At 39.6% G+C, this 15,708-nt stretch overlaps 1 protein-coding gene across 3 annotated transcripts in view; it reads left to right on the plus strand.

The window, feature by feature from the left end:
- Positions 1 to 15,708, plus strand: part of ARFGEF1 (ARF guanine nucleotide exchange factor 1) — a 94,339-nt gene that overhangs the window by 15,059 nt on the left and 63,572 nt on the right. Inside the window, exon 1 of one of the 3 annotated variants that reach the window (XM_068932562.1) lies at positions 2,766 to 3,207. The exons of the other annotated variants lie outside the window; for them this stretch is intronic. Coding sequence (XP_068788663.1) covers positions 2,781 to 3,207 — 427 coding nt within the window. The 5' untranslated portion in view covers positions 2,766 to 2,780. Of the gene's footprint in view, positions 1 to 2,765; positions 3,208 to 15,708 lie in introns of those variants that run through there. 3 annotated transcript variants of the gene reach the window in all.

Below are 15,708 nucleotides of genomic sequence, written 5' to 3' on the forward strand. Positions count from 1 at the left end.
GTAATATAAAGCTGAAGAAGCTTTAAGGGGAGCAAAATGCTTAGAGCTAAAATGGTGATTTTATCATGCGTTTCGTTAATGTTTAGAGCAAGTCTATGCCAGCTATCAATAGAAGCATTAGATTCAGTAGTATGAATAAACAGCAAAGAAAAAGAGGCTGCTAGAAGTAAACAGAGCCTTGAAAACGTGAAGCCTTTTCCCAAATGGGAGGGGAAAAAAGAGCATGAACTGTAGCGAATGAACTGTAAATCCATAATAGGGTAGTCCAAAAAAGATTGTTAGTAAAGCTATTGAAGGAGACCAAAATGCATGTTGTTATGTATGGAAGCTGAGGAATTTCCCTGTAGGGGAACGTTCCTTTATAAGGAATGAGTCCGTGGAGCTTTCTTGATTTGACGTTTCGGTGGAAATTAGTATTGACCAGTTTAGGTTTAGGGGTCCTAAAGGGTCTCTGATCTGAAATTCCTGAACTGCTTAATACAGTATGTAATCTTAAAATTTCATTGATAACAAAGGAGTGGGAGGTACTAAATGTGTAAGTAGCTTTTTTTCAGAAGTGCCAAGGGGGTGGCATGTCTAAACTGTAGTAAAGAATAACGTTAGTAGAGAACGGAATGGATACGTGCGCTGTAGTGAGGAGGAATCGGCACGAGCTTTGCAGAGGGCAAATTGACCCGTCACAAATCTGTAAAGCAGAGTCAGTGAGTGTGGAGATAAGCATATGGTAATCCAATTTTACAGAACGCTTCAGTTTCCAATAACCTTGACCAGGTTGCTTGCCGAAGGTGCTGAGATTTTACCAGATACTGATAAAAGATACTGAGTTGTCAAAGAGCAAACATTCTGTTTTCACAGCAGAATGGCATTAGAGTTTTGGAGAGATTTGTGCTGTTTTGAGGTGAATTGTGAGGTGGCAAAGTTTGACAGAAGAACATATTTAGAGGAATGAAAACAACCTGTTAAAACCTGCAGCTGTACCGACCCACCTGGTGATGAAATGGCCAAAGTTCAGGTTTGACAAATGCAAACTACTGGATATGGTCAGGAGGGGGGAAATGGAGGAGGAAGCTAGTTTCAACTGTGCGTGCACGACCATGGAGTCTGCATGAGATTTTTATGCATCAGGAAAAAAATTTGAAGTTGCTGTGAATGATTCCATGAAAATATTGATTCCTCTGTCAAAAACACAAGTAGGAAAACAATAGGGAACAAAAGCTGTTACACCACTGTGTAAACATATGATGTATTCACATCTGAACTACCATATGTAGTTCTGCTCTCTCCTGTCTCCCCAAGTGACGGTAGAATTTGAAAAGTTGCACAGCAAGGCGACAAAGATGCTTGAAGGTAGTAAAATCTTCCCAGAGGGATTAAGTACATTATGCCTTTTGCTCTCTGGGGGGAAAAATATAGGAAGATGGATGTATTAGAAGTCTGTAAGATGGCATAGCGGCATAGACATGAAGAGAAAATGATTGCTTGTAATTTCTCAGGATACAGGTATGGAGAGCTTCTAAAGAACTCAGCTGATTTAAAAGTTGTGTGAAAAAATATTTTTTTTCTTTGCTTTAATTACATTGAGCGAAAAAGTTTAAATGGTTTAAAAGGCAATTAAGTAAAAACTTAACACGGGTCGTCCAACCTGAAGATACAGTGTTTGTGCAGGAAATGCATAACCACAGATGCTGGTAGGAGGGGACTATTAGAGATAATAAAAGCAGGGCAAGAATACTTATATTTTCTTATGCGTATGCTGTTGGCCACCCTGGAAGCAAACTGCAGGCTGGGTATGAGGGGATTAAGAAAAATCTGGTGTTGTTTCATCTCTGCGGCCAAGCCAGTTTGGGGTTTTTTATGTTCAGTTTTTGGGCTTGCTCTCCCAGTTTCTCAAAGTTTGCATGAGGTTTGCGTTTGAAAAGTTGCGATAGGGATGGTCTGTCTTTGTTTCTATCTTTGGACGCTCACCTGCTTAAATATTTCTTCAGACGTTGTCTGTCACACTTGATTAATTGCCTTCTTGCTGCTTATTTGAAAATGTATTTTGGCGTAGGTCTGTTACATCTGTAGTTTGCGGTGAAATAGTTTTTGAGGGGGTAGTCCAGAAGTTTTAAAAAAGTTGATATTAAATTGCCTTTGAATTCTTTTTTTTCAATTTTATATATTAAAATGCCTGTTTTAACTATAAAGGGAAAAGCAACTTTTTCTTTAACTGGATAGACTCCAGCTACTGCACACAAATCCCTGTCTTATGACATGCAGTTACAATGAAAATACTGCTTTTCTATGAATGGCATCATGAACTGAAGACATACTAATTCTGGAATTAAACTTTGCATGTAGATGTAAGAAGCTGTATTGTATATGAAACAGGGAGAGCAGAATGCTTGTGCAATACAAGGGGAGAGTTGATTGGTGCAAAATATGCTACAGCTTAATTTATATTTGGTTGGGTCATAAAATATTAATTCATAAATAAGCCAAATACATAGGTGAAAGATCATTATTTTTTCTTTATATAACAGTTTCTGTCTTAAGGCACTGCTATGCGTATATGAATTGTTATAACTGTAATACTGTTGTTAAAATAGGAGAGTATTGATGCTGGGGAAAAGTTGATTGAGAAACTGGCTTTGTGACTTCAGGTAGTTTTATCTGTCACTTGTTCTGCTTCTGTTACCAAGTTGCTGATTCTGTCACGGGAGCATAAATTCTTGAAATAGGACCGAGTTGAAGAATCATGGAAATCATGCTTGACCAATCTGATAGCCTTCTATGATGGGATGACTGGCTGGGTAGATGAGGAGAGGGCAGTGGATGTTGTCTACCTGGACTTCAGCAAGGCTTTGGACACTGTCTCCCATCACATCCTCCTAGGTAAGCTCAGGAAGTGTGGGCTAGACGAGTGGACAGTGAGGTGGATTGAGAACTGGCTGGATGGCCGAGCTCAGAGGGTTGTGGTCAGTGGTGCGGAGTCTAGTTGGAGGCCTGTAGCTAGCGGGGTCCCCCACGGGTCAGTCCTGGGTCCGGTCTTGTTCAATGTATTCATCGATGACCTGGAGGAAGGCACAGAGTGCACTCTCAGCAAGTTTGCTGATGATCCAAAACTGGGGGGAGTGGCTGACACACCAGAAGGCTGTGCTGCCCTTCAGAGGGACGTGGACAGGCTGGAGAGCTGGGCAGAGAGGAACCTCCTGAAGTTCAACAAAGGCAAGGGCAGGGTCCTGCACCTGGGGAGGAATAACCCCATGCAGCAGTACAGGCTGGAGGTTGACCTGCTGGAAAGCAGCTCTGCGGAGAAGGACCTGGGAGTCCTGGTGGACACCAAGTTGACCAAGAGCCAGCAGTGTGCCCTTGTGGCCTGGAAGGCCAGCGGTGTCCTGGGGTGCATTAGGCAGAGTGTTGCCAGCAGGTGGAGGGAGGTGATCCTGCCCCTCTCCTCAGCCCTGATGAGGCCTCGCCTGGAGTACTGTGTCCAGTGCTGGGCTCCCCAGTACAAGAGAGACATGGTGCTACTGGAGAGAGTACAGCGGAGGGCTACCAAGATGATGAGGGGACTGGAGCACCTCTCCTCTGAAGAAAGGCTGAGAGAGATGGGCCTGTTCAGTCTGGAGAAGAGAAGACTGAGAGGGGATCTGATCAATGTGTATAAGTATCTGAAAGGAGGGTGTCGAGAGGATGAGGCCAGCCTCTTCTCCGTGGTGCCCAGCAACAGGACAAGAGGCAATGGGCAGAAACTTAACAACAGGAAGTTCCACCTGAACCTGAGAAAGAACTTCTTCACTGTGAGGGTGACTGAGCATTGGAACAGGTTGCCCAGAGAGGTAGTGGAGTCTCCTTCTCTGGAGATCTTCAAAACCCATGTGGATGTGATCCTGGGCAATATGCTCTAGAGGTCCCTGCTTGAGCAGGGAGGTTGGACTGGATGATCTCCAGAGGTCCCTTCCAACCTAAACGATTCTGTGATTCTGTAATGAGGTGCCTAATATTGGGTGCCTCTGTATACCTTTGATCTCTCGTATTCCCCTAACTCTGTTAACTGGCTTTCTGCTGGCTGTCCTGTTGGACACCTTGGGGCTGATCTGCTACATAGCCTTCTCAACTGTTTGTTAGATTGACAGCCTTCACTTAAAAGAGCTTAGACACGTGGCATACATGAAAACACCCAGACTGAAACATCTTAATCTCGAACTGAATCCTACACTTAATGCAATATTTCATGCTTCCAGATATAGATTGTACTGATGCTTGGGATGCTTTTCCAGTTGTCAATGCAAAAATTAAAATTGTTAATATCAGTTAAATCTTTAAAGTTACTCAGGTGCTTAAGATAATGGTTTGTTAAACCTTTTATTTATCTCATGATTTGATTGCAAGTGAATATTGAAGAGAGATCCTTGTGTCACAGAAGTCTTTTGGAACTATATATTTTTATGCAGTAAAATGATGGAGAAGTCCAGATGGAAAAGGACCTCTGGAAATCGCCTGTTGAAAGTAAGGCCTTAGATTAGGTTATTAAGGTGTGCCAAAGTCAAGTTGAGAATATTCCCAGTGCGGGAGGATCTGCAGCTTCTCTAGACAGCCTACTTAATGTTCAGTTATTACAAAAGGTAATAAATAGGCAGCAGCAGAAGTTTCTCTCTCAAGGGGGTGTAGAAGAATCCAGTAATTATTTTGCAGAGGGTTGAGGTAGTTTTGTACTATCAGGTTTTTGTTCTGTGAAGTCAGGCTGCCTCTGTTTGCCTACTCTGAACTTAAAGGTCAGACTGAAGGATGATCTTCAGAGAAGCTCGTTGTGTCCTTTCAGATGAGTTACAAATCTGCAGGATTTTGTTCTGTACGTATTTAATTCCAGATAAGTTTTTTCAGAGAGATGGAAATGATTCGACTGAAAACGCGTTCCCCGTTTCAGATGAAATTTTACTTCTGCATAGTCTCTTATCTTTGTGTTTTGGCAGAAACACATGCTTTTCCAAGCAGAGCATGAGGGACGTGCTTCAGTTTCTGATCTTAAAATGAGAGGAAACTAGCCTAATCTGTTTTTAAAAAAAAAAAAAAAAAAAGAAAAGAAAAAGAAAACAAAGGAAAAAAAAAGCCTGACTTCACGTGAAGAAGCACAATAAATATTAGCCCCAGTTTCCTTTCTTTGTGAGAAGTGATACCACACTTCATCTTTCCTATCTGATAGAATTTTCACCAGTAATATTGCACCAGTAATACAACTGGTTGTCTGATTTGCCTGTACTTAAGAGTTTTCATTTTTATCTTTTCCAAATAAAAGAAGAAGATTCTGCGTTGTGTTTGGCTAGCTAGAAATGCCTTTGATAAAAAGTTTATCAGGATGTCTGGAGGGGGATAGAGGAAGAGGCCAGAAATGTATCTGTCTCCTGGTTACAGCTTCATTGATGATCTCTGATCTGACTCAAACTACTAGTTAAATATTTGTGGTGTATCCTATGTTCTGCTGAGTTAAAATTTCCTGTTTGAGTTGTAAATTAGATCTAGGCAGCAAAAATCATATATTATGTATGGAGACATCTTGTGTGTATGTGTATGAATATATACACAGTCTATTTCAAAGAGGTATATAGTGTGAAACGGACTGTTCTCTTTCTACCGAGAACAAGAAATAGCTGTATCATATTCAGTCCCAAGGGAGAAAAATGAAAAGACCTAGATCCAGGCTTGTTTCCTGAAAGATGCATCAGAAGCAATGAGGTTGCCTTGACTTTTCTGAACTTCAGAGGACAACGTATGAAGCTGCTGTGGCAGATGAAGAGTTATTGATGATTCATCTTCTCCAGAATTAGGCAAATGTTTCACAGTCTTAAACAGAGTTTCCTTGTGGCTTGGAGGAAGCGTAAACTTGCTGTGCTCGGAGACTGTCTGCAGTCCTGCCCTTACGTGCCGTATGAGCAAGAATCCTGCCAACTGCAGCGAAGACTTAAATGAAGTGCTGAGAAGACTGATAGAGAGGAGGAGTGAGTGTATTGAGTCATTTCGCTCTCTCCTGATTTCTCTATTTTCCACTCAATAAATATGTCAAGAAGTAAATAAGTCCCATCAGTTGAATCAGGTAAATAGTACAGGCTTTTTTTTTTTTTTCTTTTTTTTTTTTTTTTCCTTTTAGCTTGCACAGGCCATTCTAGAGAGACCAAGAAGAGTTACATAGTACTTTAAAACAGTGTTAATTTCTGTGACCTCCTCAAGGTTTGCCTGTATATTTTCTGCTGTTACGTTTTGATGCAGCTTCTTAAATTTGTAACCAATTCAGTGAGTGTATTCTTAAACCTTTCTAGTGCAGTTACAGGTACTTCCAAGAACTTCATGCACATAGAGTGCTTTATTACATTACGTTGCATGGCATAGTGGATGTAAATACAAAGTCTATCTTAAGTCTCACTTTTATAAAGACTTAATTTTACTAGTTATGATTCCTTTTTTATAGAATTTGTAATTGGTAACTAGTTTTTTGCCTTGTTATAGGTTAGTTAGATGGCAGCTATGATTCTTGGCAGGAATATTTAAAAAGTCAAATCAATTCTTGAGGCAAAAGAGCTGCTTTTTTTATCTCTGAAGACTTCTGCAATGTTTTTCTGAGTCCAGCATGTTGGTATTCTCATTACAGAGGTGGTGTCAGCCTTCTTGTATACCCGTCCGAAACTGTTGCACGTAGTGGGCGAAATTACTACTACTGTAAATTAGAGTAATTCAGGTCTCAGTAATTATAATATGTCGTTTGATCAGTCTTCTAGGTGGTCTGCCTTAATTTGATTGCTTCTCTCTACAGTGTTTTGTCCTCCCAGATTCTTTATTAAAGAAATAAATGACCTCCCTCAGCACACGCTTTCATGTGTCCATGCTGAATTTCATTTTCTCTTCTTTCTGTGATTTCAGTCTGTTAGAATAAACATCCCGTCTTTCCCCAGCAGTAGCAGTCCAGGCTAAAACATTTGTTTTCTTCTCCCTCTAATCTGCATGGTAAAACCAGATGAAGGACTTTTCCACGTTAACGTTACTTTTTTTTTTTTTTTTTTTTAAGTTTTTAACTTTTTTAATCTGATGTTGTTTTAATCTGGCAAAGTCTCTTTGTGCACACCTGCAATAAACTCAGACAGTTGTACTGGCATGATAGGGTGAGGAGGATAGGTGACTTTTAAGTAGCAAAAAGGTTTATGCCATTTAACGTATTGGACCGCATTCTAAGTTTTCCTTGCTGAGCAGTGTTTCCTTGTCTGGAGAAGTGTTTGATTCGTCTGTCTGCCTGTGATAAATACGCTGCTTATTTTTTGTAAGCAATGACAAAAAGAAAAAAAAAAAAAGGTCAGTAAAGTATCTGAGCAGATTTTGCTCAGTTTATGCTGTTCTTGAAGTGCAGTGCTACATGTTTCTTTTTTTTGGATAGTTGTTGACTTGTTTGAATGCTGGGGTAGTAGCCTCTGGAAGTAGGACTTAGGCAACTCCTAAGAATTTTAATCTGAGCGATGGGAAAGAAACTAAATATTCAATGCACATTATTGTGAATATGAGGAGGAAGATACAGTGGCAGACTTCTTTTCCTCCCTTCTTTTTCTGTCCTCCTCCCTTACCTGACAAAGAAACATCATTGTCCTTTCTATCCTTGCTTCACTACAAAAAATACTAATGCTGATGGAACGGAGCAGGTGAACGGTGTACGGTTATGCACTATACTTGTTCCAGTGCACCTGGGGGCTGCCACTGTAGTGGACAGTCCTCTTTTAGCCCTTCCTTCCTTCCTGAAACATGTGATATGATAACAAAGAGTGTGATATGATAACAAAGAGTGTGGCAGCTGGAGATCATGCAGCTATACAGTGACCTGAATTAGCTCTCTGACCAATGAAACCTAAAATTGCCAAGCTAATTTTGATTTAACTTGGTGTCTTGTCAGTGATAGTGTAAGGAGGAGTGCACAAATAAGTATCGAGAGGGAATGTGGAATAGGAGGAACCACCTTTTTGAGGGGGATGAGTTGGGTTGGACAAAGTGTATTGGGGAAACTGTGCCTCTAGGCAAGATGCTTTCTATTATCTGGGTAGGTAACTGTGGTTGGTAAGAAGACAAATTGCTTGTGTACTAATGCATCTTCTCAGCAACTTTTTCTACTAATTCTGAGCATGAAACCAATATATGGGGAGGGGATGGGAGGAGGCATGACAAAAGTCTTAAGCAAAGTGTTTGAAGGGTATGCAGTGCTTGACAAAATATAGATACATGGCTATCCTGTTGTTTTAACTGTATTTAAAGATGCAGATAAGTCTATTTCCATTCTCTGATCTTGATTATAAGAAATATATGTGTGTGTGTATATATAATATATTATATGTGTGTGTGTGTATATACATATATATATATAAAGAAAAGAAATCTCTTTGAGGAGTGAAGCCTCAAATTTGGATATTGCTGGGAGTTTGCTGTAGATGTCAGAATTGCTAGAGCCTTGTGTAATACTGGAGGGAAATAGAGGGATTGACTGCTGCAGAAAACTAATTTTCAGCCACGCGTTAAGAGTCTAAATGTTACTAAGAATGGATGAGATACAGCTATCTTTGCCTATATGTGGCGTACATGTGTGTCCCCCTTCCTCTCCTCCCCAAGTAGTCAGGGAACCAACTTGACAGTATTCTAGGCTTGGCTTAGCAGAAAAATTATTACAGAAAATCTAGTCATAAAACAACTTTGCACTGAGTGATTCTGAATTAATTTTTAGCAGAAAGAGGCCAGTAGAGTGTTTTTTCTTTCAAGTAGATTTGCCAATGTTTCTTTATTTGAAAATGCCATATCTAATGATCCAAAAGAGCTAGGTAGTGAGGTTGGCTGAGCAGAGGCAGTTCATGCATTCAAGTTCCTGAAATTACATCAGAGATGCATTTTCCTAAACGATACTGCCTCTTGAGCAAGGGAGGGGGAAGCTGTAGTCCTGTCTGTATGAATGCCTCTCTAAAAAGGAAATTAAGTGAGAATATGACTTCACAGATGAAATCCCCATAAGGTCTGTCAGACACGCAGTTATTGTGCCTTGAATTGCAGATATAAAAGCAGAGAAATATTTTAATAGGATTTGCTGCACACCTTTAACAGAGCAGAAGATATGGCATGGGAAATAACATACACTGTTCCCTTCTTACATTGAGCTCTCTTTAGAGGATTAATGTCATCCCAGTTAGAGCACCTCATTTGTACAAGTTTTTCATACTTCGTGCTGTTTTCTTTTTTGTGTGTATGTGCATGTATGCACACATAGTAGAAATTTCTCTCACACTTCAAAGTGTATCACTCCCTATTTTTCTAAGCTGTTGAGATGTGACTTTGGTTGAATGCTGTATGTGCTTCAGTGGGTCAGGGTTTTCAGGGTTTTGTTGAGCAGAACAAGGAGGATCTGTTGAAAATTTCATTAAGCAGAGTCAGGCTTGAAATATAAGAGGCATTTGATTGGAACGCCTCTTTTTTCTATAGTGGTAATTCATCTGTGCTTTCTGAGTTATTTCTTCAATACCTGTAAAGATAAAGTTGGAGCAGCATAATACACTGGCATATAAAGCAGGTAGAAGTGTTCAGATACAGCGTTAGTGTGTTTTGTGTGTCTCTACAAGATTACTTGCCCGTTCATAAATTGGGGGCCTCTTCAGAATGCTACACGAAGGCCGCAGCAGGATTTCTTACATCTGCACAGGAGCGCACAGCCTTGCTCTTTTCTGTCCGTGTGCTGTAGCTGTGCGAGCTGTGATCTTGGCGATTTGGGGCAACAGAGAAGAAAGGACGGTTAACGGACTCCAACAAATAGCAGCAGCCAGACAGAAGTGCAGATGCATAAATGGACTGTAACTGGAGTAGGTCGTTGGTCTGTGTTAAGGAAGTGCGAGTGGAAAAAAATGCTCATGGTACTTTACCGTGGGGAGAATGTACGTAGGTGCTGCATCTATATTTTTTCTAATCCTGTTTCTCATCAGGTTAGCTTTCTGCATTAGAAGAACAAACAAAAACCTCACCACCAAAGACCTAGTGCTGTTATCGACCTCCTCCTTCCTGCCGCAAATGGGATTTTTGGCGTATATCCTAGTCACTGGGTTCCAATAAGATCTGGGGGAGGGAGGAGGCGTCTCTGTGAATCCTACGAGATACGAAGATGATTGGGAAAGCTGTTTATAAGGCTTACAGGAAGACATATTCCAATGATAGCATCTTTGGAATTCCGTATAATGAGAACTTTCAGCTTTCAGAGCAAGTGTTTTCTTTCCTCAGGCTACCTGATATACTTGTCCAGATAGTTTCGGTAGTGTCTTCTTGTAACAAATTTACATACATTATTACCAGTTTTAGACAAGTCAACCTGATTTGATAATCTAGGAGAGTAATATTATTATACTAAGCTATTTAATTGTTTCTGTGGTAATTTGGGATTGCAGTGAGACTTTCTGATATATATTTTTTGTCTTTGTTTGCTATTTGCATACACTGAAAGGGGTTAACATTGAAAATAGCTGTATTAAAAGTTACTGAAAGTTAATGACGCCACTACAGTTAGAAAAGGGAGAGGAAAATACCATACTCTAGGTTTGCTAATTAACGCTATCCTTACATCTTCAGCAAAAGAAAACGTGAAGCATAAGTAGTTCAGAGGTAGTGTGCGAGGCAGAGGCTCTGAGAGCAAGAAGAGCGGCCAGCTGGAAGCATGGAGAAGACTTCTGTGCAGCATGTATGCTTGAGACGGTTTCTTTCTTAGCAAATCCTCAGCTAGGTGGAGGCCCCATAAGGAGTTTAAATGTTAGGAACAATGTTTAGATAACAGTAAGGGCCAAATTTGTAGCACATGTCTTTTACATAAACTCTCTCTGTTTTATCTCAGACCTACTGACTTGGGAGAAGTCGCCCACAGAAGATGCCAAGTGGGAGCTTGTGGTCAGGGCACGTTGAGTCTTGGGATCATCATTTTCCAATGATGCAAGGGAGCTTGAGTTGAAAATGACTACATGTTTCTCCCATTCCATTGTTTGGTCTGTTTGAACTTCATTATTTTAGGTTTTCCTGAAGTCTGTAATAGATTTCAGGTGTTAGTGCTTTTCTATTTTAGCTTAATAGGCAAGGAGACTTTTTGTGATGTTGTGCTTAGAGCTAATAGATAGCAGAAATCAAGAAAGAAACATGTTTTGGATATTTACTTAGAAATATATTCTAATGACTGCTTTGGGAGGAAAGGTATTTAGCATGGTCTGTTTGGAATTGTAGCTCTTTGAGGGAGAGACTGGGGGAAATTTTTTTGTTTCCATCATGCCTATATGGCTTTACTACTGTGAGGCCAAGCTTAGTAAAATCTCTAAAAACTATCACCATGTAGGCGATAATTTTCTTACGTAGCTGAGAAGATAGTTCATTAAAGTTGTGTTCAAATAAATACCAAATTTTCTAGTTTTTATTACAGTCCATCTAACTTGATCTTACAGTTTTAGTGTACTGCTGCTCATTCATATGCATTAAAGCTTTCAGTTGACAAGAACTTTTAGACTGCTAGTTCATTAAGGACTTGCATATATCCTGACATGGAAAAGGACAGTTTCAGTATTGCTCATGATGAAAGATTTCTTTTTGTTTTTCTCCCTTGGTTACCAGAGCATTTTGTCTGATAGTTGGAGACAATCACTAGGATACCTGCATGGAAGGAAGCAAGCCAAGTCAGTTCAAGCAAGCCCTTTAAAATCTGTAGTTCTCAATCTGAGGTTTTTTTTTTTAAACTCTTATTGACTGCATATGACTTGGATCCCACTCACCTGCTTTAACTTTAAAGAATTTAATGCAAATTGCTTTCTTCTCAAAATAGTCTTCTGTGGTAAAAATAATGTGAATTCAAAACATTGACTTGCTTCCTTGGAGTGCGGCGTTCTTTTCTGTTTTGGCCAGTTCTACCTTCTGATTGCTTAGGATGGCTGCAGTTCTTTAAAGTGCCACTACTTACTGACTTGCATTCATTACCTAAATAATAGCGCTTTTTTTTTTTTTTAAAGCTATAATGCGTATATTTTTTAAAGTTGTGTTGGGGTTATGGCTCAGAGTAATATACACATATTTGACATTGAAAAAATTGGATTTTCCAGTTCTTTAATAATAAGTGGAAGAATAGCTTCTTCCACCTCTCCCCCAATGAGCAGAGGCACAGGCGTGTAAATTTTGGGTGAAATTTTATGAGCTTTTTCTTTTTTCTCCAGTGAAAATGCAGTATTTGGTGTTTTCCAATACAGACCACACTTTCAGTTACATAAAATAAACTTTGATTCTGTATTGGTCTTTAGATACACAAATCCTTGTAGAATTGAGACTAACGCATGTAATTCTTTGACAAGCATTGTCAGTTGTTTTGAGTAGTGTTATGGAAATATAATATGTTCTTTTCTGAGTACGGTTCTGATGAGAAAATGGGAAAACTATAATGAGAAATATATTAAATGTTTTTGTGTGTGTGTGTTTTTGTTGTTTTTTTGTTTTCCCCTAGCATCATACTGTGTAAAAAAACCTTACAAAATATTTTTTCATTTTATGGTAGATACTTTGCTCTTTTCCCTTTAGGAAGTTTCATTTAGGAAGAATTCTATTCCCTGTAATCTAATGTACCACTTGATATCGTTTCTATGAAACTTTCCTTAGAGCTGGTATCTTCAAACTTAGCTGTGTATGCTGTTGCTGAAGATAACAATTCCATTATTCCGTACTCTCTTAAAAAAAAAAAAAAAAGTAATCCTCAACTTCCACCAAAGTATAATTGTAAAATGTTAGTGTTTTCCATGGTATTGAATAAAAGATGGAGCATATTTTGGTGTGCAGAAAGAATCGTTACTTTACGTCACCTAAAGAAGAGGGGCTATTTCAGATGTAGGAGAATGTTGGCAGAGGAACCAAGGGATTAGTCAGCGCCTAAGCAAATTTCAGGTGGGAATTAGAGAAGAGCTTCCGCCCTTCAGTGTAGTCAAGGTTTAAATCATCCCTGAAATAGGATTACTGGGACAAACAATGAATTAGAACTAAGTTGGGGTTTGGTCAGCCTATATAGAGCAGTTAAGACGATACTGCCTAAGCAGCAGGGGAACTGCCTGCCTGACCTACTTGGTGCATTTTGATCTTAGTTCTTAGTGTTACCAATTGTCATTACAGAAACAGTCCTTAAATTTGTAGTGGCGAGTGAGGTTATCTGGTAATAAGGGGGGTTAAGGGGGAAGGGGAGATCGGAGAGGCTAGAAACCCTGCGGAAGTTGGAGAGGTGAGAATGGAATTATGGACACTTATATAAGGAAGTTCTCGGATGTTTTCAGACATTTTTTGAAATAATGATGTAATGATGGTCTGTACAAGTGTATGTGAAGATGAAATGGAAAATGAGATTGAATCTAATTTACATTATTCGTTTCATTTACCGGCTTTGTTAAATAGCTGATGCATTATTGCAGTCTCCTGCAATGACACGCATCTCCTCAATCAACTCTTATCTCTCACTGTATGCAAAAGCCATGTTTTTGTTATTTCCATGATAAAGCTCCATAAAGAAGTCATCTTCTAGAGCTGTGTGTAAAAGTAAGAATTTAGGAGGAGGAATTTATTTTATTTCTGCTGCACTTTATTTAAGAATATTACATATACCTCAATTAATTCCGTTTTAGGACACAGCTTCCTTTGTGTCTTAGAATACGCTGAGCCGTCTTCCACAGTAATTCTGTGTGTACATCAGAGAGAACGCAGAGACAGGCTGTAGAAGCTGTAGTCCTTTTCAGTAGTCTTCTGTCCCTGTTCCAACATCTTGTACCTTCTCTTCCCTCTGCTCCAAATGAGTGACGATACTGAGCTAATGAGCTTTGCAGCCCTTGGATCCTCTCCTTCGTGGTTTTGTGCGTGTGTGTTAGAGAGGAGGAGAGGCAAAACAAGGGATCAGCCTGTGCCTTCAAGCCTGAGTTTGTCGTCTTCTTCGAGATAAAGTTTAATTTTGCAGGGAATCCTTTTTCCCGTTTAAAGGAATGTGTCAGTCACTGTTTCAGTTCATCTGTCATTGACAGATCATTTATCTGGTGTGAGTGTTGTTGGTTATCATGCCTTTGTTATAATCTGTTTTTCTGCTGGTAATACTTGTCAGGTTTCTTTGTTTCCTACTGGGTATGGTTGTAAAGTGACCATGAAATTGTGCAATAACTTGAATTTTACAGTTTGGGGGGAAGTGGAAGCAGTCAGACATGAAGGAAATCAGATTTTTTTTGTTCTCAAGAGTAAAATTAAATTGTAAGTTTACTGCTCGCCTCATTCGTAGTAGCAGTGTTATATCATGTGCTTATTTGACATTTTAAATATGTTAGTTTCTCCAAAGAATTGATGTTGGACACTTTAAGGACCTTTCTTTTAATTTAACAAAGGTTATAAAATCTGTACTTTGACAATAATGGGTTGATGCAACACTGCCTGAAACGGTAGCAACGTTTAATTAGATTGACACTTGTAAAATTTCTTTCCTTGTAGTATAATTCCTTCAATCACAAACATTTCCATTTTCTGATATGAATTGTTGTGAACTATTCTGAAGACAATCTCTTGTAGTATTTTAGGAGAAACGGTGGTAATTTGTCAGAATACCAGCAGTGCAACAAAGGCCCTAAGCAGTTCTAGTGGATTTGTTGATTTTTGTATTTTTTCCCTCTGTCTTTTCAAGGTCTGTTTTAGTTCACAAAACATGCTAATTGACCGTTTCTAAACTGAACAATGACAAACTTCCACTAGAATTTGCCCCTTCCCCGAAGGGGAATAGTTGGCAGGAGGGCTTGGCGCGGCAGCAGCCTGGCACGCGCGGAGAAGGGCGGCCGGGATTGCACGTCCGCTGGAGCTTGGAACTCTGAAGCTTTTAGCGAGGAACGACGAGCACTTGTCTACTTGTGGCTAGTGAGTAGTTTGGTTTATGCTTTTCAAATGGGTCAGTTTTTCTGTTTTTCTTCCTGTTGGCTTTTTTTCCCTGCTGCTGCTCTTCTCAAAAGAGGGAAAAGTTTCTCAAACGTCGTTCTTTGGAGAAGATCGTAGAGGCTTTTGAGCACGTTTAAGAAGGGGCGTTCTGCTGGCGTTTAACATGTGGCAGAACTGTGAGAAACTCCGAGAGTAGCTGTATCCCAGCTGCGACCTTTTTACCTATAAAATTGTCAGACTTTGTTCTTTGTTTATAGAAAAGCTCTGAATTGCTTCTTGCTTAAGATTTTGCTTTTCTTTTTTTCCCCTCTGATGGCCAAAGTATAGAATAACTTGCAAACGCAGAAATATTTGTGTCGTCAAGGGAGAGAAGTCGACTCCTGTACCTAACTGATCTTAAGGTCAAATTGTTAAAGGAACTGTTGCGTTTGTTCCAAGGTGTTAAATTTCAGTTGCAATTTTATCAGATTTTAATCCGTATTATAAAGAGTTGACATGGATTTCCCCCCTCCCCCCCCCCATAAGAGAAGGAGAGAGGAGCTCATAGCTTATGGAAAATCATTGCTCTGTTGTGCTGATACTTTTTCTGATTGTTCCTGTTTCGAGATAAAGTCCTGAAGAAAATAGGAGAGGTTAAAACAGTGTCTTCGGGCCTAGATGTTACTGTGTCTAGTCTCTCACAAGAGTTGGTGTGTTCTCTGAATGTGTTAGAAAAAACAGGGAGGGGAGCAAGTTAATGTTTCCTGTAATTCAGTTTCTGAAGGAATA

The sequence above is a fragment of the Struthio camelus genome, chromosome 2, assembly GCF_040807025.1.
Source record: "Struthio camelus isolate bStrCam1 chromosome 2, bStrCam1.hap1, whole genome shotgun sequence".
Classification (NCBI taxonomy): domain Eukaryota; kingdom Metazoa; phylum Chordata; class Aves; order Struthioniformes; family Struthionidae; genus Struthio; species Struthio camelus.